At 32.7% G+C, this 22,374-nt stretch overlaps 1 protein-coding gene and 1 long non-coding RNA gene across 2 annotated transcripts in view; one reads left to right on the top strand and one right to left on the bottom strand.

Moving 5' to 3' along the window:
* Positions 1 to 10,825: 10,825 nt before the first annotated feature.
* Positions 10,826 to 22,374, bottom strand: part of LOC139513374 (PMS1 protein homolog 1-like) — a 31,348-nt gene continuing 19,799 nt past the window's right edge. The window contains exons 9-16 of the mRNA XM_071301790.1: positions 22,094 to 22,193; positions 20,563 to 20,686; positions 19,037 to 19,118; positions 15,021 to 15,145; positions 14,497 to 14,691; positions 14,162 to 14,289; positions 13,524 to 13,678; positions 10,826 to 11,026 (exon numbers count right to left, since the gene is read on the bottom strand). Of these exons, the coding sequence (XP_071157891.1) occupies positions 10,841 to 11,026; positions 13,524 to 13,678; positions 14,162 to 14,289; positions 14,497 to 14,691; positions 15,021 to 15,145; positions 19,037 to 19,118; positions 20,563 to 20,686; positions 22,094 to 22,193 (1,095 nt within the window). The 3' untranslated portion in view covers positions 10,826 to 10,840. The remainder of the gene's footprint in view (positions 11,027 to 13,523; positions 13,679 to 14,161; positions 14,290 to 14,496; positions 14,692 to 15,020; positions 15,146 to 19,036; positions 19,119 to 20,562; positions 20,687 to 22,093; positions 22,194 to 22,374) is intronic.
* LOC139513376 (uncharacterized) lies at positions 16,461 to 18,278 on the top strand. The gene is made up of 3 exons (XR_011662438.1): positions 16,461 to 16,601; positions 17,353 to 17,421; positions 18,185 to 18,278. It is a non-coding gene; the product is annotated as an uncharacterized lncRNA (long non-coding RNA).

Raw genomic sequence — 22,374 nt, 5'->3', positions numbered from 1 at the left:
ATGACTATCGAACAATAAAACTATTTCTTATAAAAAATAGCATTTTTTCTTTGTAAAATGGATCATTATTGGAGACGGATGGTAATTATAAACTGTGTGATTGAACCTCATTTACAGGACTTACAGACATTATGTTGACTCGAATGATTAGTACACCCAGAGATAGTCCAAATAATTATGACGTCTGGCCAGACTTCATAATTGTTTGGACTAACCCAGAGATATAGATAGGTTTTTGCTGTATCGAAACATAATTAATGATCCATGTCAATAAGGTGTAACCGGAGAGCATGTATCGATCTACTCTACAAAATATCTTCACCACCGGGATTCGAACCCCGGTCGCCTGCGTGACAGTTAACCCACTGAGCCAAAGAATCGATTCCCTCGCTCAGTTGATTAAGACTGGCTTTATGTGTTCTACCTGTACTAAGGAGGGGAAGCAACCCCGCTACAAAGGTAAAGATCCGATGAATCCTGCCAGCCAGACACATGGGCGGATCCAAGGGGGAGGGGGACGGGGGATTTTGTTGATTATATAGCAGAGGCGGATTTAGGGGGGGGGGGGGGCAGGGGGGCCCTAGGTTGGTCCCCTCCGTAAAACATTCAGTATGCCTTCGGAATATACAAATATTAACGGTCGGTATGAGCTAATGGTATTGTCAAGAATTTCAATAACGGCCGGGAAACAGACTAGGGGGGCCCGGGCCCCCCCTTTTTGGGAAAAAAATTGGTTGCTTATATAGGGAATCACTGAAGCGTGACTGGAGCGGGCCCCCTCTTTATAGGTCAGTCAGTGGGCCCCCACTTATGAAAATTTCTGGATCCGCCACTGTATAGGGAATCACTGAAACGTTACTGGAGCGGGCCCCTCCTTAGGTCAGTCAGCGCCCCCTCTTACAAAATTTTCTGGATCCGCCACTGAGACATAGAAGATCGGAGCATACTTGACTCACTTTTTTTACTGATCACTGAATTTCTGTTGAAAATCTTTTTAAGGTTTTATTACAAGTTGATCCTTTAATAAACACTAATACATTTTTTAATAATGAATCATGTAAATTAGTCAAAGGTGAGATGAAACCTGCCAGACAGACGTGAATAATACACAATCATTCTGTATACAATATATAGTTGACATTTTTGCTAAAGGAATAGTCTAAAGAGGACCAAATCATGAACTGAGGTCAAGGTTAGATGATCGATGTCACACAGACATGTTCATCTTAAAAACATTTCATACACAAAATGATAAACTTATGGCGTTTAGCAATGATTTGTATAGAAAGACTTACTATACACATTTTTAAGGGGCGGATAGGGGGTACCTTTCTCCCTCCTTCCGCCCCTTTTCTCCTTTCTTCCCGGCGGCCCCTTTCTCCTTACTCCCACCCCTCTTCTCCTTTATCTTACCCATTTCTCTTGTCTCCCACCTTTAAACATGACAACTTATATATAGGAAGCTCATTTAAAAAGAAATATACTCAAATGTCTTGTTTTATTTTTATGGCTCGTCCCCGTCTTGTACGTCCTTTTACAAGATAGAAGTGTTGTTTCTTCTCTTCTCAATAACGTTTTCACTGACTGTCTGTTAAGCTGTTTGTTTGCATGCCGTTTAACGATCATTTTTTTTTTAAATATAAATCCAAATTATAGAAACGCTGTATACATAATGTGTGAAAAATCAGAAAATTTTGTGTCCCATTTATTTCAATTTCATTAAGAAACTCATTCGTTTAAAGATAGCTGCCGAAAAACGCTGCTTGCAAAATAGAAAAATAAAATTTTGAAAAGGGATATAATTTAGCGAAAATGCATAGTACAAGCAGCTTATGAAAATCGGGTACAAAATAATGAAAATAGTTTGTTAGAAAGTAATTAACATAGAAGAATAATTAAATTGTCTTTGAACTTTATTTTGCCCAAGGACGTATATTAGATTAGGTTAGTTAAACGTCCTTGTTTTGCCGCACAACTGTGAAATTCCCAAGGCTATGTTCCAAGTGTAATGAGTTTCTGAATATGATTGGACTGTACAGAAAATATGGATCGGAAAGCTTCTAAAAAATAACTTGCAAACGCTGTAATCGTATAAGCACAGTTTACACTTGACAGCAACATCGGAATAAGGGAAAAGTTAACAAAGGCTTCAAGTTGACATTTGGGGAATTTTGTCAACACTAAATGTGCACCCGTTTGGACGAAATGAAATTAGATTATTGAGATCTCGTTACATATTTTTCTTTCAATTCCATTTTCAAAACAATTATTTCTCGACATTTACAATCACATGATTCATTAAAAAACAGTGGCCAACAGTAAATGAATAATCGGTGCTTTGATGAAAGAAAGCCCAGAAAAGCGCTTCAAGAAAAATAATATTTAAGAGATATGTTTGTTTACCAATATTTCTTAAAACAACAGAAACAACATTTTAACATGATCTTTATTTAGGTTCATGTTGATTTACCCTGTGAATATGTAGGGATGGTGTATTTTGTTGTTTGAGTTGTAATTGATGTACACTTGAGAGTTCCCAATTACATCCCACTATGAACTGCCTATTCAAAAATAAATTGTTCACCAAATGCTTTGTAAAATAGAACATAATCATATACGCTTAACTATATACTTTGGTCCCTCAACAAAATGTCGGGAGCATGCATGTACTGATTTACCCGTGTCCATTGTTTCTTATTGTTATATATCTTTTTTAGCTTCAACTTTACATTATGTACCTGGTGTTACTATATATATACCAAAAGTGCGCATATTGTCTTTTTTTTGTAAACGACATGTTGCTAAATTTGGCATTTTGAAATTATTATATAAAGGCACGTAGAGCACTTAGTCTGTTTACTCCTTCTATAGTGTATAATTTCAAGGTGGCACTTTTATAATGCGACTATAGTGGTTTGTCGAGTATATATATATATATTCTCCATTGTTTTTATTGTACAATTTTTCACAAATGACAGAGTGTTAAACTTTGTCTTTTCAAATGTAATTTTGAATATAGTTTGTAAGGTTTGTCCGCAACTATGCACACAACCCAAACCTTTATCTCATACAAAGTATATACTATATTAAAAATTCGCATTATTTTATCTATGGCTTTTATAACTAACGGAATGGTTTTTTTTATGGCTGCATTACAAATGTGTCTTTTAGACACAACTCTATTTCATATTGTATTGTATCGTTCTGAACATGCCTGAAATATTTGCCACCGGACATTTTGAGGCTTCAAATCAATCATTTCAAATTGAACTTGAAAATCACTGTTTACAAATCAAGTTTTTGAAGCACTTTATCCATGCATGGAAGTAGTGGTGGCATTACCTTTGTCTAGTTTGGTACTGAGTATTAAGATGTGGATATGTTGTTTTTTTTTATCCTTGTAGAATATAAAGGAAATTTATTTACATATCCCGTAACATATTTTTTCAATACAATAACTCCGAGTAAAAATATTCAGAAAAGTCATCTTTTTCTGCCAAATTCTATGCATATCGGTAAATTTTGAGGCAATGTATCTTAAAAACTAGAGGTTCTAAAGACCCTGTGTCGCTCATCTATGAGCATATTAAACAAAGGACACAGATGGATTCATGACAAAATTGGGTTTTGGTGTTGGCCAGTGATGTTTTTGTAGATCTTACTTTATTAAACAATCTTGCTGCTTACAATTATCTCTATCTATAATGAAATTGGCCCAGAAGTGACAGTGGAAAATCATTTTGTAACCAGATGCTCCGCAGGGCGAAGCTTTATACGACCGCAGAGGTTGAACCCTGAACGGTTGGGGCAAGCATGGACACAACATTCAAGCTGGATTCAGCTCTAAATTTGGATTGTGATTAAATAGTTGACACAGCATAGGTTTCGGACACAGAATGAATGTGGTCTTATGAACTTAAAATACTTGTTTTGCCTTTGAGCAATTCACTATGCTGTTGAATATTAATCCTCTCAAAAAAATGTTTAAAGAAATTTTCTTTTTATTTATGAAATCTGAAATGAGAAAAATTTACCCCCCCCCCCCCCCCTCCTCCATTTTTTTTCACATCCCCCTTTCCCTTTTTCCAAAACTGATCTCAATTCAAATTTCAAATGGAGTTTGCAACAATAACTACTCATTTAAATACATCATAAAATATTAAAATGTAACAAAAGGTGCTTGTTATCACTGAATGGTAAAGATTGTTTTAATTTATCAGTTGGTAGTAAAAGTGAATATACATTGTATATTGTATAAAACAATGATTTAAGTTGATTCAACTACTATTCTTGACAAAGAAAGATAACTCCAATCAATTGAAAATTTCTTGCTATTGCAAAATATTGTGCAATTAGATATTTCTTGCTATTGCGCAATACTGTGCAATTGAAAATATTTGCTATTGCACAATACTGTGCATTTGAAGATTTCTTGCTATTGCGCAATACTGTGCAATTGAAGATTTCTTGCTATTGCTGAATACTGTGCAATTGAAAATTTCTTGCTATTGCACAATACTTAATATAATAATTTTGGATCCTGATTTGAACCAACTTGAAAACTGGGCCCATGATCAAAAATCTAAGTACATGTTTAGATTCAGCATATCAAAAAAGCCCAAGAATTCAATTTTTGTTAAAATCAAACTTAGTTTAATTTTGGATCCTTTGGACTTTAATGTAGACCAATTTGAAAACGGGACTAAAAATTAAGAATCTACATACACAGTAAGATTTGGCATATCAAAGAACCCCAATTATTCAATTTTTGATGAAATCAAACAAAGTTTAATTTTGGACCCCCATTTGAACCAACTTGAAAACTTGGCCAATAATAAAAAAATCTAAGTACATTTTTAGATTCAGTATATCAAAGAACCCCAAGGATTCAATTTTTGTTAAAATCAAACTAAGTATAATTTTGGACCCTTTGGACCTTAATGTAGACCAATTTGAAAACGGGACCAAAAATTAAGAATCTATATACACAGTTAGATTCGGCATATCAAAGAACCCCAATTATTCAATTTTTGATGAAATCAAACAAAGTTCAATGTTGGGGACCTTTGGGCCCCTTTTCCCTAAACTGTTGGGACCAAAACTCCCAAAATCAAACCCAACCTTCCTTTTGTGGTCATAAACCTTGTGTTTAAATTTCATTGATTTCTATTTACTTATACTAAAGTTATTGTGCGAAAACCAAGTATAATGCTTATTTGGGCCCTTTTTTGGCCCCTAATTCCTAAAATGTTGGGACCAAAACTCCCAAAATCAATCCCAACCTTCCTTTTGTGGTCATAAACCTTGTGTTAAAATTTCATAGATTTCTATTCACTTTTACTAAAGTTAGAGTGCGAAAACTAAAAGTATTCGGACGACGACGACGACGACGACGCCAACGTGATACCAATATACGACCAAATTTTTTTTAATTTTTGCGGTCGTATAAAAATTGTTAAAAATTTACAAAATTGATGAACATTGTTAAAAATTGACTATAAAGGACAATAACTCCTTAAGGGGTCAATTGACCACTTTGGTAAAGTGGACTTATTTGTAGCTCTTACTTTGCTGTACGTTATTGCTATTTACAGTTTATCTCTTTCTATAATAATATTCAAGATAATAACCAAAGCTGCAAAATTACAAATTCAGGGGCAGCAGCCCAACAACAAATTGCCAGATTGGTCTGAAAATTGCAGGGCAGATAAATCTTGACCTAATGAACAATTTTACCATATGTCAGATTTGCCCTAAATGCTTTGGTTTCAGAGATATAAGCCAAAATCTACATTTTACCCCTATGTTCTATTTTTAGCCATGGCAACCATCTTGGTTGGTTTGCCGGGTCACCGGACACATTTTTCAAATTACATACCCCAATGATGATTGTGGCCAAGTTTGGTAAAATTTGGCCCAGTAGTTTCAGAGGAGAAGATTTTTGTAAAAGTTAACAACGACGGACGACAGACGCAAAGTGATGAGAAAAGCTCAGATGAGCTAAAACCAAGGATTATGGCATGTGTTTCTATACATGCACGAACTCACAATAAAATCCTGGAAATTGCTAGTAATAAGACTTTCTTGTTATAATATAAGAGATCGTTATGAATTAGTGATGTTAGGTTGTTTTCGGTTAATTTAATATTTAATGGAACTTTATGGGACTGTCATACAAGTGGGAGGTTTGGATAACTATAAAAACAAGTTTAATCCACCATTTTCTACATAAAAAAATATGTCTGTAATATGACAGTTGTTATCCATTCGTTTGATGTGTAGGAGCTTTTGATTTTGCCATTTGACTTTCTGTTGTTAATTTTCCTCTGTTGAAGCTTTTTATTAAATAACTAAATTTTGATAAATTTTATAAACATTTTTGTCTCCCTTTTCTCCCGCCCCCACTCTCCCTGTCTCCCTTTACCCTGTCCGACACCTCATTTTTGCTTATAGTATCTGAGAAACAGACCAAACCACAGAACCTCTACATTTACTTATGAACAATTAATATCAATTTTCTCAGTAGGGAAAACAAATGAACATAAAATTGATACTGCATCCCTATTTCTCAAGTTCTATGTTCAACCTTCAAGACAAAAACAAAGATCCAATAAAAAAAGATCTGATGGAAAATTAGTTTTACTTATGTGTAGATTTTTATTTTGCTAATCATTCTTTTCGTGTTCATAGTTCAAAATTGTCAAGATAATATAGCATTTAACATAAATGTAAAATTCCCAATTCAAGGGCAATGACTCCCATTGGATTGAATTCTCGGTTTCCAGTGTGTATCCTTTTTTGAATATTTTGCCATTTCAAAATAGGAAAGATCATATCATGGGGAACATGTATATTAAAAGAGGGACGAAAGATACCAGAGGGTCAGTCAAACTCATAAATCGAAAATAAACTGACAACGCCATGGCTTAAAATAAAAAAGACAAACAGACAAACAATAGTACACATGACACAACATAGAAAGCTATCGAATAAGCAGCACGAACCCCACCAAAAACTAGGGGTGATCTCAGGTGCTCCAGAAGGGTAAGCAGGTCTTGCTCCACATGTGTCTTCCGTCTTGTTGCTCATGTTAAAACAAATCCGATAAATAGTCTAATTCGGTAGGTCACATTCATGAAAGGATATGGGATTGTAGTTACGACGTAAGGAACATATTCGATATCATCTGTGAAATGGTTATTCCACAATGGTCAACCAACTCATGATGGCGTCCGTAAATTTTACGAAGGGATGATTTCAACTTCACCATTTGGAACTCTTTGTTTAATAGCTTGCTTGTGAGCAGCAACTCTTTATCAAGAAAATCATGATAGGAAATACAAGCACGGGAATATCGTATCAATTGGGAGATATATACCCCATAATATGCAGGTACTTTTGCAATGTTGCTACTTAGAAATGGAAAGTTCACAATTGGAAAGCTGAAACCATCTCTTTTGTCATAAGGTTTTGTTTTCAACCGACTCTCATTGTCAATTTCTAGATGTAAGTCAAGATATGAGGTAAAGGATACAACAGATACAGTTAAGCTGTATCTGTTGTATCCTTTACCTCTAGTTCGATGGGATAGATACATTCAACATAGTCACCAAACTTTGAAATATTTAGTGAGAGAACATCATCTATATAGCAGAAAGTAAAGTTAAAGGATATTGCTAACTTCTTATCTTTCTTCCTAAGAAGTTCCTGTATGAAATCAGCCTCATAATAATAAAGAAACAAGTCTGCAAGAAGAGTGCCCCAATTGGTTCTCATTGGAATGCCGATAGTCTGTTGAAAAACATGTCCTACAAACTTAACAAATATGTTGTCAATCAAGAAATCAAGCATCTTGATAATGTCAGTTTCAGAATTTTTTTTTATTTGAATTAGAGAGATCTTTTACAAAGTAGGATGTATCCCTCCCTAACACAAGATACTTGCATCTACATTGGCCATTCTTTTTTATGAAACAAAGCAATACCAACCCTTTCAATTTGTCTTTTAGTTTTTTTAAGTTTCAAGTTGATTGGACTTCAACTTCATCAAAAACTACCTTGAACAAAAATTTTAACCTGAAACAGGACAGATGGACGGACAAACATGCAGACAGACGCACAGACCAAAAAACATAATGCCCATAAATGGGCCATAAAAATGCACATTAAACAAACAAGATAGACAGCAACAAACAACCTCAGAATTATAGACTTCTCACTTGTGACAGGTATTAAGGAAAGTGTTTAAAAGATCAATATTTTTCTTTGTTAATCATATTTACTATTCCTCAAGTATAGTTTTAAAGATAACTGCCAAAAATTCAAAGAGGGTGGTAAAGGGGGGTTGCTTGCACGAAAAAAACGTGAAATAAGACATAATTTCACGTTGAACGTGAAATAATTTCTGTAATGAACGTTGCACGAAAAATAAATACTTTAATTTGAACCTTTTGTGACTGAGTCACTGCCTTCTTGTATATATTAACTCTTTGTTTTACTTGATATTCCCGATTTAGTATACACATTTATGATATAATTGGTTTACGGCTTTTAAAAAAGGATTTCTTGACGATCCCTGCCTAGTGTTTGAATTTTATTTGAAAAATACCGAGCACGCAAAATAAGACTTTGAAAATCATGATGCACGTAAAATTAAATAAGCAGAACACGTTGAACGAGACACCCGTCTTGCACGACTGAACGTCAAATAAAAAAGTAAAAACACGTTGAACGTCAAATAAAAAACGGCGATCACGTTGCACGAAAATAACCCTTTACCACCCTCTTCAAAGTTTGGTACAAAATATGATAATTATGTAGAAATAGGAAAATAGGAGAATGTTAACATTATAAGCTTATTTTCCTGTCAGAATATCTGTTTATTATACCTCAGTATGTTTTTTCTATATAAAAAATAATGAAATAGTTGTGCTATTTCATTCCACAGACTATTTGCCAGTCAATAGTTTCAAAGACTATTACCCCGGTTAATAGTTTCATAATCATCTTTCTCGTACTATTTTATGCTTATTTTTTATTGGACAATAATGATGTCACTGACTTTTTGCTTGGCAATGTCATGAACGTCAAACTCTAATATTGTAAACGGTGTAATCTGTTTGTGTCGATTGAAATTTCACTTACAAGAAGTAATAATAAAAGAGAGAAAATCTTCGCTCATTTTTTAAAGATCTAAAATATAGTACCTTATTCGGTCGTCGTATTCTAAAAGTGAATTTGCGTTTGGTGTACTTTAGCTTAAATTTATCATATGCACGGAAAATTTAACACAAGTATTTCTAGTCTTGATTGCAATTAATGAAATATTTACAAATACAAAAAGAACTATAAAAAAAAACTTGTAGTTCATCTTGACTGTGCATGTCAAGATATGTGACATTTTTTTCTTTTCTTTAATATGATATATGTACACTTTTAGAAAATTAGTTAATTTGATATATAAAAACACGTAAAGACTGTGTTGTTCAGTATAATAAACCACATAATGAATGGTTGTGTTGGTAACAGCAAGTTACAAAAGTTGGTATCTCAGGGACAACAAACTTGCTATTACCCTCACACCCAGTCAATAGGTGTATACACTACCAAGAATTTACTCAAGTTTTTTTGGTACATTTCTACCCTTGTATATATCAGTACTGTTCGGCAAGACAGAAAACTTGAAATGTTATACTTTCTGTTTATTCAGTACTGTTTCAGTACTGATTTTGACAGTACTGTTTCAGTACTGATTTTAACAGTACTATTTCAATACTGATTTTGACAGTACTGTTTCAGTACTGATTTTGACAGTACTGTGTCAGTGCTGATTTCGTCAGTACTGTTTCATTATAACACTAATAAAATCAGTACTGTATCTGTAGGGAATTTTTCATTACTGTTTTAAGTATAAACGTGTACCTGTTTTTTTCATTACATTTATTAATAGATCACTGTGTTCATTAGAAAAAGATGTCCTCTCTTTAAGTACGTAACTGTGCATCTTTTTATAGTATTATAGTTTGCAAGATATTAAACTATGTGACTTTTTTTTATGTTCCTCATCTGGCTCTGTGTGCATCTTCAACATTGGCTACTCTTCAGCACTGAATATTATTCAGGATTAAAAGAAAAATTGTTGATCATGTCTTGATAACCATTTTTACTTTCTTCTGTATTTTTTGGCCAAAATGGAAAAAAGTAAAAATCATCGTCTAAGGGCAATAAATTTTTCTCCTATTAAGACATGTAAGATTTGACTGGCTGTGTTCACTTATTTTTGTAGATCTTGTCTCGCTATTTTCGTTTTTCTTTTATCCAGTTTTCAGCAAAGAGGGACGAAAGATACCAAAGGGACAGTCAAACTCATAAATCTAAAACAAACTGACAACGCCATGGCTAAAAATGAAAAAGACAAACAGAAAAACAATAGTACACATGACACAACATAGAAAACTAAAGAATAAACAACACAAACCCCAATTAGGTATAAATTACCATTAATGCCAGGGCAAAAACTCCAACAAAGGGTTGACTGACAATATCATCCATTTAGCTCATTTAAAGAACTTGTCCTGCAGAGAATATTTGAGCACATTTTTCATTGATAAATTTCTTAAAATTTTCATAAACAGGTTGGATAAAAGAATGCTTAGTGCTGTTATCTTTGTTTTTTGTTTTATTTTTCTACAATGGCATTGTTAACATGTTATAAACTCATGAGTTTGAATATCATGTAGTTCAGAATTATATCTTGAAAGTTGACAGTAATTTTAGCCCACATGTATAGTAAAATGTTTATAAAGGGGTTTAAAATACAAAACATAGAGATTAAATTTGTTTTATTGTGCCTGAGATTGTGTCAGAGGTATATCATCTAGTGAATACACAGTATGATAAAATGGTTTGTTATGCAAACAGTTTTCACATTTTAATGGTAACATAGTCTCTTTCTGAATAAGTATATCAACCATATCGTCTCTGGATTGTTGTCGTGGTAATTGTCTTGCCATTCGAACAGCTTCTCCCTAAAAATTAAATTATAGATATTAATATGTTCAACTGTGATTAAATGTGTTATTTATTCCTTGGCAATACTGTAAATGAATTAGTTTTACACACTAATTTTGGCTCCGGAATTATTGCACTAATCAATAATGTTGTTCTGTTCATTACATCTATAAATGCAACTTTATACCTGTCAACTGACCCGTATTTTGTGGTTGTGACCAGTGAATTGATTTTTCAATACCTATCCCGGTCATCAAATAACCTGTTTTAACACATATTCAAGTGCCATGACACTTTCAATGTCTAAAATGCTAAGTTTTACTTTGAAAACAACAATTTGAAATTCTTTGATAGAAAGTTTGAAAATTTACTCACTAGATACTCCAGTGAGGATTGTGATAAAGATAGGTTGCAATTGCCCTAGTAATATAAAGAAAAGATTTTTCTAAAAGTAAAAGGACGACTAATGCAAAGTGATGAGAATAGCTTACTTGACCTTTTGTGAGCTGTGTTGAGCATTTCTATTTTTCTTTTTGAACCAAGTATGAATACACAATAAGCTTTGAGATATTTATACTACAACAACTGTTAAATATGAAAAATGCCTTTTGACATGTGAAATAGAAATGCTGCAGTATAAAAAGTTTTATTGTATAGCAGTATAATATTTTCCAACAGAAAGTAACCAAAAGTTAGAGTGCAATAAATTCCAATATTGCACTAGTGCAATAAATCTTCAAATTCATGAAGTCATCAACGTCAAAATCTTAGTACAGTAGATTCCGGTTATTTGCATAGCCTATTTGTCAGACAAAATTATGCAATAAAGCGGAGTATGCTTATATCCGAAATGCCAAATGACAGAGTCAAATAACATCGATAGAACAGATCAGTAAAAGAAATCCCTGAAGAAAGATGAACGTCTGTAATCCACATACAATATACTGAATGTTGATTTATTCTAATAAAATTTTTATGTCTACTCTAGTGTCATATGTGTTATTTTATTTTGTTTCTTTAAATAAAGATTATAAACACATTTAGTTTTAGTTTATTTGCATTCAGACTTTCCTTTACCTGGGATACCAAGATCTTTTTTCTTATATATTTAAACAATTGTCAAAAAATTAATTGTGACTTTTTGTCCTGTGACTTTTTGTCCTATCAAATTTGTGACTTTATGTCCTGTGACTTTTTGTCCTGTGACTTTCTGTCCGTTTACCGAAAATAAACTGTTCTAAAAATAGATTTGTTTCTATGACCCATATGTACAATGTACATTGTTAGGCTTTGATTAAAATAAACTTTTAAACAATACTTCACAGTTTATAATTATTTTAACAATAGATGTGTAATGAATTGCTGTTGATATGCAGTTGGGCACTGAAGTAACAACTTGTTAGTTTCGTATATGCAAAGCAGTAATGGTGGGGCCCTGTACGGGTTAATTGCTTGACACAAGTGTTGAAAGTGAGAAAATATAATAATTAAAAGTAAATGCTCTTTTCATAAAATATTAAAAACAAATGATTGATGTATAAAATTCTTTAACCATATGTAAATGCCCTATAATATTAACATTAATACAGATCACCCCAAGCCCAATAGAGTTCACATTAGTTATGATCGATAATTAGCAGGAGTTTTTGTTTTAAAAATTAACCCCAAATGTAATCTATGGACAATTGTTTAAATCCAATCAATTATTAACACCCTTTGAAGTAGAATGGTCAGTGTTTTTACAACAATTATCTGTTTTACATTTTTATGACCTCGAGGCTTAAAATAGAACATGGGAAACTTTACCTGTGTAGACATAGAGGTTTATTTTTAAATCAAATTTCATAATATAAACACAAAAGAAATTGTTTTAAAACTTTATTTCAATAACACAAAAGTAAATATGAAATAATAACGAAAATAAGGATGCATTCAAGAAAAATATACTTACCAAATGACCGTTTCCGGTCAAAAATCTCGTCAGTTTAACTAAGCATATCTAGACGGCAATAATTTTCTATGCAATAAACCGAAAGGCCACTTGTAGAGCTATGCATATAACCGGACAATTTAACATTAGATGAATGGGAAATGGTTTTGTGCAGGAGAAAACTATGCAATTAACCGAATTATGCTATTAAGCGGTATGCAATTAAGTGGAATCGACTGTATAAACCAATTTTTACTTCCAAATATTATATTGTTATACAATGAAAGGGTTATTGCATGAATATTGGGAAATATTGTCCCTCGTAGAATATATATTGCACTCGCAAGCTCGTGCAATATAAAATTCTACTCGGGACAATATTCCCCAATATTCATGCAATAACCCTATAGTATTAAACTTTGGAACATACAACATATAAAATAATTGTTTGGACTTGTACTATTTGGTTGCTGTCTCATTGAATTGATGTTTACCACACATTTTCTATTTCTAGTATTGATACTCATTACTGAAAGTTTTTTGTGTAATTTATAAAATAAGCCTTTACAGAAATGTAATTTTACCTGTAAGTAGTTAAGCACTTTTAGAGGTCTTGCTTCAGCAACAGTGATTGCTTTTGTTGTAGATATAAGCTGTAATACTTCTTTCACGTCAGCTAAACCATACACTGGAATACATCTACACAGTTCTGTTATTTTAGCTGTAAATTCTCTCAACTCTTGAAAAGATAACAACTTTTTATATTTTCATGAATAAAGAAGTACTCAGATGCTTATACTTACTTTTAACATGTTAGTTTCATTTTCAAAGCTTTTTTTTTTCTCTTCTTGCACATTTTTGAGTCTTAAAAGAACACAACTGTATAGAAAATATCATTGATTTAGCAGAAATAATTCCTATCAAAAAGATTGACACAGAAAGCTTAACATTGAAAATTGCAGATTAGTTCAGTCACTTGACCATGACCAAATGCCTCTAAAAAGTCAGCCTGGCAAACAACAATTTCGTTGGACTGGCTTTTAACATGCTGGACCTCATGCTGGACCCAATATCTGACAGGAAAACAAATTATCTCCATTTTTGAACTATGAATATTTCAACCAAATATACTTTCTATGTACCTTATTCAATTGTTTCAATGTATGTTTGCTTGTTTTATATGTCACCTTACACTTTTTAAAATTGTGTTAGACAACTTTACCTTTGTGGAAAGTGACTCCAATGCCATTTGCTGTTAACCGTTTATCCTGTATAACATTATATATACCACTGCTACACGTCTGATCTGCAAGTGATGTTAAAGTTGTCCATAATGTCTCTCCTAAATGACTACAAAGAAGTAAACTACATTTCAGTATGACTATGTATTAAATTTCAATGTAGATAATCATGAACAGACTTAAAGGGGGAAGTCAATGATTTTTGTCTCAAGACAATTAAAATGATTTTGAGACTAGACTGAGTTTATTTTCTTTTTTGGAACAAACTATTAATAATTATTAAGTAATTAAATTATATAATTTCATATATCCCTACCTTTTTGTGAGCTGCATTGGTGGTTCTATTTTTTCACTCTGTACTATATGGTTTGCCATCAAATTGTGATACAGGACTGTCTCCTGTATACGATGTGGATTGATGATCTTGAGACAATTGCTATGGCAACCAATCCAGACACCACAAGTCTTTAACGGTCCAATCAGATTAACATGTGATGAATTCTGTGACTGGCTAAAATAAGAGTAAAAGCAATGTCATGCTGATTTAATTAATTTCTTGAGAAATATATAAATCACCATTTTTGAAACTTTTTCCATACATATTACATTTTAACAACACAAACTTTCATTATCAAAAAACATTTTATAATCTGACACTTTATTTGTATAGATTAATGGAACAATTTTCAGTAATGATTTTTTATTTACCAACTACATTGATCATGAATGAGCAAAGACTATCAAAATATTTCAGTGTGGTATCATATATCTGACTTGCACTCTATGCTGAAGTAAAGCTATTGGTCATGTTTCATGTAAATATTAAAACTAAAAATCAACCTTGCAAACATTTTGTGTGAGAAGACTGTCTTGAGATCTGGTAGACTAAATGAAACATTCTTTGTTTTCTGTAAAGCTGATGATAACTTCTGTTTCATTAACTGATCCTTAATAGTTGTCCATGACTGAATAAGACAATAACAATTAGGGTTTATCGCGTCAAAGTTATCAAAAGTGTTAAGACATATATATATATATACATGTACTGTAAATTCAGAAACTATTGTGCGCATTTATTGTTGCAATTTTGTCATTTAATACTATTATGCGATTTTAATATTTGCGATATTGAGGAAAATTCAGTTTAAATCATATGCTAAATTTCTAAATGCTAGTTTAAGTTATTGCAATTACAACCCTGTCACATTTTTCGCAATAATTTCTGAATTAACAGTATTATAGGGTTATTGCATGAATATTGGAGAATATTGTCCCGAGTAGAATTTTATATTGCACGAGCTTGCGAGTGCAATATATGTTCTACGAGGGACAATATTCCCCAATATTCATGCAATAACCCTTTTATTGTATAGCAATATAATATTTGAAAGTAAAAATTGGTTTAAACTAACATTTTGTCGTTGATGACGTCATGAATTTTGAAGATTTATTGCACTAGTGCAATATTGGAATTTATTGCACACTTACTTTTGGTTACTTTCTGTGGGAAATATTATATTGCTATACAATTAATATATATATTGCATTCAGATCAAAATCTTCCCTTGCAAAGTTAAAAATCAATTTGTTTCCATCAATAAGTTGACACAAGCTATTCTATTTTTTTTCTTTTTTCATTTTTATATTTAAACAGCAGTTGTGGCTCCAAGTAGCCTGTTTATCCATCATAAACTTTTGTATTTCACAAAAATTCTGCTGCCAAACCTTGTTGGAAGTTTCCGTTACATTTCAGTGTAAAGCATTTAAGGTAAATGTGGCCGACATGACTTGTGGGAACTTCACCATAGGACAATTCAATAAATAAGTTCTGTTGTTTATGGGGTAATTTTCATATCTATATTTACATAGCTATGTTGCAAGTGGGACAACATCCCTAATGCGCCTTGAAATGAGGAACTCAAAAGTCACGTGTAAAGAAAAAATCTCTGTGTAGTGATATTGGACATGTTTCTATTTTTAACAAATGACTGAACTTAATTATTTGTGGTGATTAGGAAAGTAGAGGAACATAGAATAAATGTGTAAAAACTATGGAGCTATTGAATGTGTTCAAAGTATTAAATTTTCAAAGAACTTATTGTGTTAAAAAGGGGATATTTTACCACAAGGAGCCGCATCACAAAAGGATGTTCGGGGTTTGCTAATTTACGGAAAAAGTAATCTCACTTCGTACCCCGAAAATTTAACCACATATGTGAAAATGTCACAGCTTCGAAACGAGCTACCATACATATCCAAGTTTACGATATGGACTGAGCTACAGGAAAAAACGTTACCATTATCGCCTATGGAAAAACAATTAAAGATATTGAGCCAATTTACAAAAGATAAATCAGAAGTTTCCAGAGTGATCTATGGATGATTTCACCTTGTACACCCGGGAAAATTGTGAAAATGATGGTAAGTATTTTTTTATTTATACCTAGATATCCCAGATGATTTCAGATAACCATTATAGATAAATACCAGCAGATACTCAATGAAATTTTCGCTTTTAGAAAGCATTACAGGCACGGGGCTGAACACTTTTTTTAGGCACAATTCTAACTTTGTTTACACCCCCGAGAGATCCGAAAGGAATTTGTTTATGAATTGACAAAGGCATGAACTAACATAATAGTTTTATCTGTAAGTAAACATGACACAATACAGTCTTTGTTATGTAATTATCACTCCGGTTTACAGGAATAACTGTTAATCAAGGGAGATAACACACTCCATACGAGTAAAGTGAAATACATCATCATCATGTGCTTTTATCCAATAATTTGACCCATGGTCAGTCAGTAGATATCATATGCAGTTAATAAACAGACAAACATGTACATGTATTAAAGAAATCATGAATTATTATTTGTAATGCACACTAGCAAATCACAAGATATTGTCTTTTCTCAGTGAAAAAGGGGGAGGGTCAACAAACCTTTGGAAAACAATATTGCTGCACCTTTTCAACTATTAAGCTAGTTAGCTACCACTCGTTGCTTCTAATATAAAAGATTTAAATGAAGGTTGATAAGCCACAAGGGAGAAGCATTTTTCTTTCTTTGCGATAAAACGTTCAAGAATTTGATTTTTGCTCTCTCAATAATACTTATGTATTTAAACCAAATAATAACACAGCCTGAGTAATTTTTTTGTCTTATTTCAGTTCCAGACATATCATTACTTTTTAACCTGAGATGACAAACTAGAGGTTTTAAAAGGTCCTGAATAACTGGTAAGCATTTTGTTTTATTTGGCAAGCTCTAAATTGTTTATTTATGGTATTTATGCAATTCAAATTACAGTCGGTATGTTAAAAATATACTGATATGAAAACTGTTGCTATGGTCTTGGCATTAAATGAAAATGCTTGGTTACTGATCTTTTCGACTCCATATTTCAAGTTAAACCTTGAAGCAACTGTTCCTCATGTAACACTGCAAACTATAATTAGCATTATTTTGATATGTTGTTATTTAATGACGCCATATTACGTGTGATGTCACAATGTTTCCTTTAAAACCTCATGCCGATATCTCACTGATAAAAGATTTTCACTGAAATACATGTAAAAAACATTTTTTCTCAAATACAATTATGTGAAAGAACAAGTTTTGAAAATTTGCACTTCATTGCACTCTAATTATATGATTCAAATGACTTTTACAGTAGTTTATAGTGGTTTCTACTGTATAAAATACCAGGTTTCCACTGGCTAGAATAATGAAGTATTTTGGTGTTTTTTTTATGAAATCTTCATTTTTGCATAATTTCTCTGTCAAAATGCACTTTTAGGCACCAGAAAATTTTATTGAATGCTTTAACAGGGTCTGTGTGTTGTAATTTAAGGTTACATTCAGATGTTTTGTCCTTCTTTTGACTAGTGAAGGTATACTGTAAGAAATTAATTATGCATACACTTTGTATTCAAAATAAATAAATATAGCGATAAAAGTGTCATTGCCTTATAGTGCTGAAACAACTTTATTTTTTTTCAGAAATGGACAAAAATACACAGATTTATTCAGAATGTCATACCGATGAAGATCACATAAAAATATTTGGAAAAATCAGAACTATGGATTGCAATATGGGACAACATCCCTAATGCGCCTTGAAATGAGGAACTCAAAAGTCACGTGTAAAGAAAAAATCTCTGTGTAGTGATATTGGACATGTTTCTATTTTTAACAAATGACTGAACTTAATTATTTGTGGTGATTAGGAAAGTAGAGGAACATAGAATAAATGTGTAAAAACTATGGAGCTATTGAATGTGTTCAAAGTATTAAATTTTCAAAGAACTTATTGTGTTAAAAAGGGGATATTTTACCACAAGGAGCCGCATCACAAAAGGATGTTCGGGGTTTGCTAATTTACGGAAAAAGTAATCTCACTTCGTACCCCGAAAATTTAACCACATATGTGAAAATGTCACAGCTTCGAAACGAGCTACCATACATATCCAAGTTTACGATATGGACTGAGCTACAGGAAAAAACGTTACCATTATCGCCTATGGAAAAACAATTAAAGATATTGAGCCAAGTCCATAGATATCCTATTTTAGAAGCTAAATACACTTGGGGAGGTTCAATGCAATATGTCAGAACAGTTAAAACACTAAAAAGTAATTAATTAAATATTTAAAATATGTAAATTGAAAAAAAACTTTTTTTGTTGTATTTTTTGTATAAGTCTATTCTAGGATCATATAATGCACAAACAAACATGACAGTTCCGGGGATATTCTAGTCCCTAGACACTCTCGTTTCCAAATCTAATATTCAAAATATAAACCACATCACACCTATTTTATTCAACTTACTAGTTTTATTTGTTTTGTTTACCTTTGATGACTTATTTTGTTGCTTCATTTTACTACAAAAATTTCTTTCCTTCTTCTCAGATCCAATACTGGTTCTTTTAATCCTATAATTGGAAATGTTTTCAGTTATTACTAACCGCACTACAGCCTGTATCCCTAATCTGGTTTCCATTAAAAATGTTACAAGAGTGTACACACCAGGGACTTTCTATACTAACGGGACTGGTCACTTATAACGATGTCTATACAAATTATTAGACTGATCTCGGCTGTAGCTGATGTCACATGACTTTATAGCAAATCATTTCACATTTACAAATTGTTTTTCATAACTACAAGTTCAAGTTTAACAAAAAATCATTTTTATGAAATTTTATACATTTTGTCATTACAAAATGCTGTTTTTCAAAAAAATTCTCGGATCCTTTTTTTTAAATATTGATCTTTGAACTGAGGTATTTGTTCTTTGAATTTTCAGTAGCCGCCATCTTGTTTGATATGTAAACCATTTTACACAACTGGGATGTTCTTCAAAACGATACGTCTAAGTTTAATAATTCATCATTCTTTCAAAATCTTATATTTTTTGTTATCGTAAATGGCTATTAATCAGATTTTATATTAACAACTAATAATAATTATATAATTACAATGTACTGTGAAATGTGCAAATAAATTGAGTTAAGCCTTCCAATCGATATTTTATTGTGTGTTTTTCTATGTTGTGATGTTATACCATTGTCTCAGTAAAAGGGGGAATGTTTGGTACCTATAAAACGTTAGATCCCGCTGCAAATGTTTACACCTGTCCTAAGTCAGGAATCTGATGTACAGTAGTTGTCGTTTGTTTATGTAATTTATACATGTTTCTTGATTTTTTATATAGATTAGACCGTTGGTTTTCCCATTTGAATGGTTTTACACTTGTTATTTTGGGGCCCTCTATAGCTTTTTGTTCAGTGTGAGCCAAGGCTCTGTGTTGAAGGCCGTACCTTGACCTATAATTATTTACTTTTATAAATTGTTATTTGGATGGAGAGTTGTCTCATTGGCACTAATGCCACATCTTCCTATACCTAGCATCGTATATCAGAGATACTAAACTAAGTTTATTGTTGGGTGGTAGCTTTAAAGAGGCGGCTTAGTAATCAGCTAAAATCAAGAGACGAGTCTTGTTGGTATAGAAAGTCCCTGTACACACTGAAAAGTCTTGTCTGCTTTACTGATCAAAGGTTGAATTTTACTATGTAAATCTTTAAAATCAACTTTTAACTAAAGGTAATTATGAATGAGATCAAGGCCAAGTTAACAAAAATTTATCACTGACCAATGAACCATGAAAATAAGGTCAAGGTCATATTAGTCCTGTTGGAAGAAATCTTTGGACAATATTGCATTTCCGAGAAATGGAAACACAACACTTCACCTTTCATTAAAGCATGGTGACTTAAATGATGTTAAATAATAGGACTTTTATTAGAAGACTGGGCGTTTGAACCACTTTTCTACTTATTACATTCCTCTAGTTTAATAGTTTCAACTACTTACGTTGTTTTAACAGGTGATGTTTTTTGGAAGTATTTATCCTTGTCTTCATCAGGTAAATCTTCCCATCTGTTTTCCAGTATCCTGGTAACCTTGTCATAATCTGCTAAAGGATTCTCAGCAATGACTGAAATAACAATATAGGAGTGCACATGCTGAAATGTCATGCTTGCTCTGCTTATGTTTGAATTTAAGTTGAAAGTCTGTAACATGAATTTTTATAATACAAATATCACATAAACTTATCTGGGGTCTCGATGGCTAAGTGGTCTAAGTAGTTCTACTGTTGTAATCACTAGCCAGTCAACACTGAGGTTGTAAGTTCAAGCCCCGCTCATGCAGGTGCACTTGACTCCAACGTTAATTGTCTAGGATTGTCCAGGACAATGGACTTGACATATTAAAACTTTGTGACATAAGGTATTTGCATATAATTTTGCAAGGTATGAAGCATCCTGGTATTCTGCTTTCTAAAATACAAAGCTTTAAACAAAGTTTACACCGTTGCTGAAGACAAAACCATGAAAACTGGCGAATGTAAATGCTGTGGACAGGACAAATTTTTTATGAGGGCTCTTGAGGGCCACAGCATCATATCGTCCTTGGGAGAGTGTAGAGTTGATGCCAAAAGATAATAAAGTTCTGGCCCAGACATGCAGTATGAGAAGAACAAAAGAACAATTGAATTTGCAAGCTACTGCTCACTAATGATACCCAGACCGATAAAACTACAAGCTTAACAGGAAGTTGTTAAGGGATGAATCTAAAAACGCACAGCAGGATACAGCTGACTTATATAAACCCTGAAACAAATTTCAGAAATTCTTGTATTGTAGTTCCCGAGAAAAATATGACAAACAAGAATGTGTCCTCAGTACACGAATGCCCCACTCGCACTATCATTTTCCATGTTCAGTGGACCGTGAAATTGGGGTAAAAACTCTAATTTGGCATTAAAATTAGAAAGATCATATCATAGGGAACATGTGTACAAAGTTTGAAGTCGATTGGACTTCAACTTCATCAAAAACTACCTTGACCAAAAACTAACCTGGAGCGGGACAGACGGACGGACGGACGGATGAACGGACACACAGACCAGAAAACATAATGCCCCTCTACTATCGTAGGTGGGGCATAAAAATTTCAAATTGGCTATCATGGGTAAAATGATACAAGTGTTCGGTAAACAAGAAGTTATTGAGTGATGAATCTGAAAACTCATCACAAGGTATAGCTAACTCATATGGACCCTGAACACCAAACTTCAGAAATCCTTATGATGTAGTTCCTAAGAAAGATGCGACCAAAAATATTCATGTGATGGACCTACAGATGGATGGACAGCCAGAGGTAAAAAAGTTTACCCACCCCCACTTTTTAAAAGCGGGGTATAACCACTTTTTAAAAGTAGAAATATAATAATGCTTCATTCATCAAAATAGGTAAGTATTTCACAGTAGATTTTAGAATAGTCCTCTCTTTACATCCTATGGCTTTAATGTTAAGGTAAGAAAACTGAAACAATCCTTACCTCGACTTCTGTTGTCTTTACAATACAGTATAAATGCTGTTTGGGGATGCTTAACAGGCTGACTAGATACTATGTCTGATAATCTTCTTTGACCTTCCTCCTGTTAAAATAGATATATGCAATATTATTCTGAATGAAAATGTAGTCATTTTCAAGCTGATCTGAGTTTATTGCAATTGAATTTCAGATCAACGAAATTTTAGAATCTCCGCAAGAATTGAAAAGGCACATTTGTAATAGAAATAATTCATATGATGAACTACAATTTTCAAGTCCCTCAG

Source organism: Mytilus edulis, chromosome 2, assembly GCF_963676685.1.
Source record: "Mytilus edulis chromosome 2, xbMytEdul2.2, whole genome shotgun sequence".
Lineage (NCBI taxonomy): Eukaryota > Metazoa > Mollusca > Bivalvia > Mytilida > Mytilidae > Mytilus > Mytilus edulis.
The sequence above is the reverse complement of the archived record's forward strand: the minus strand, read 5'-3'. Positions and strand labels throughout refer to the sequence as shown.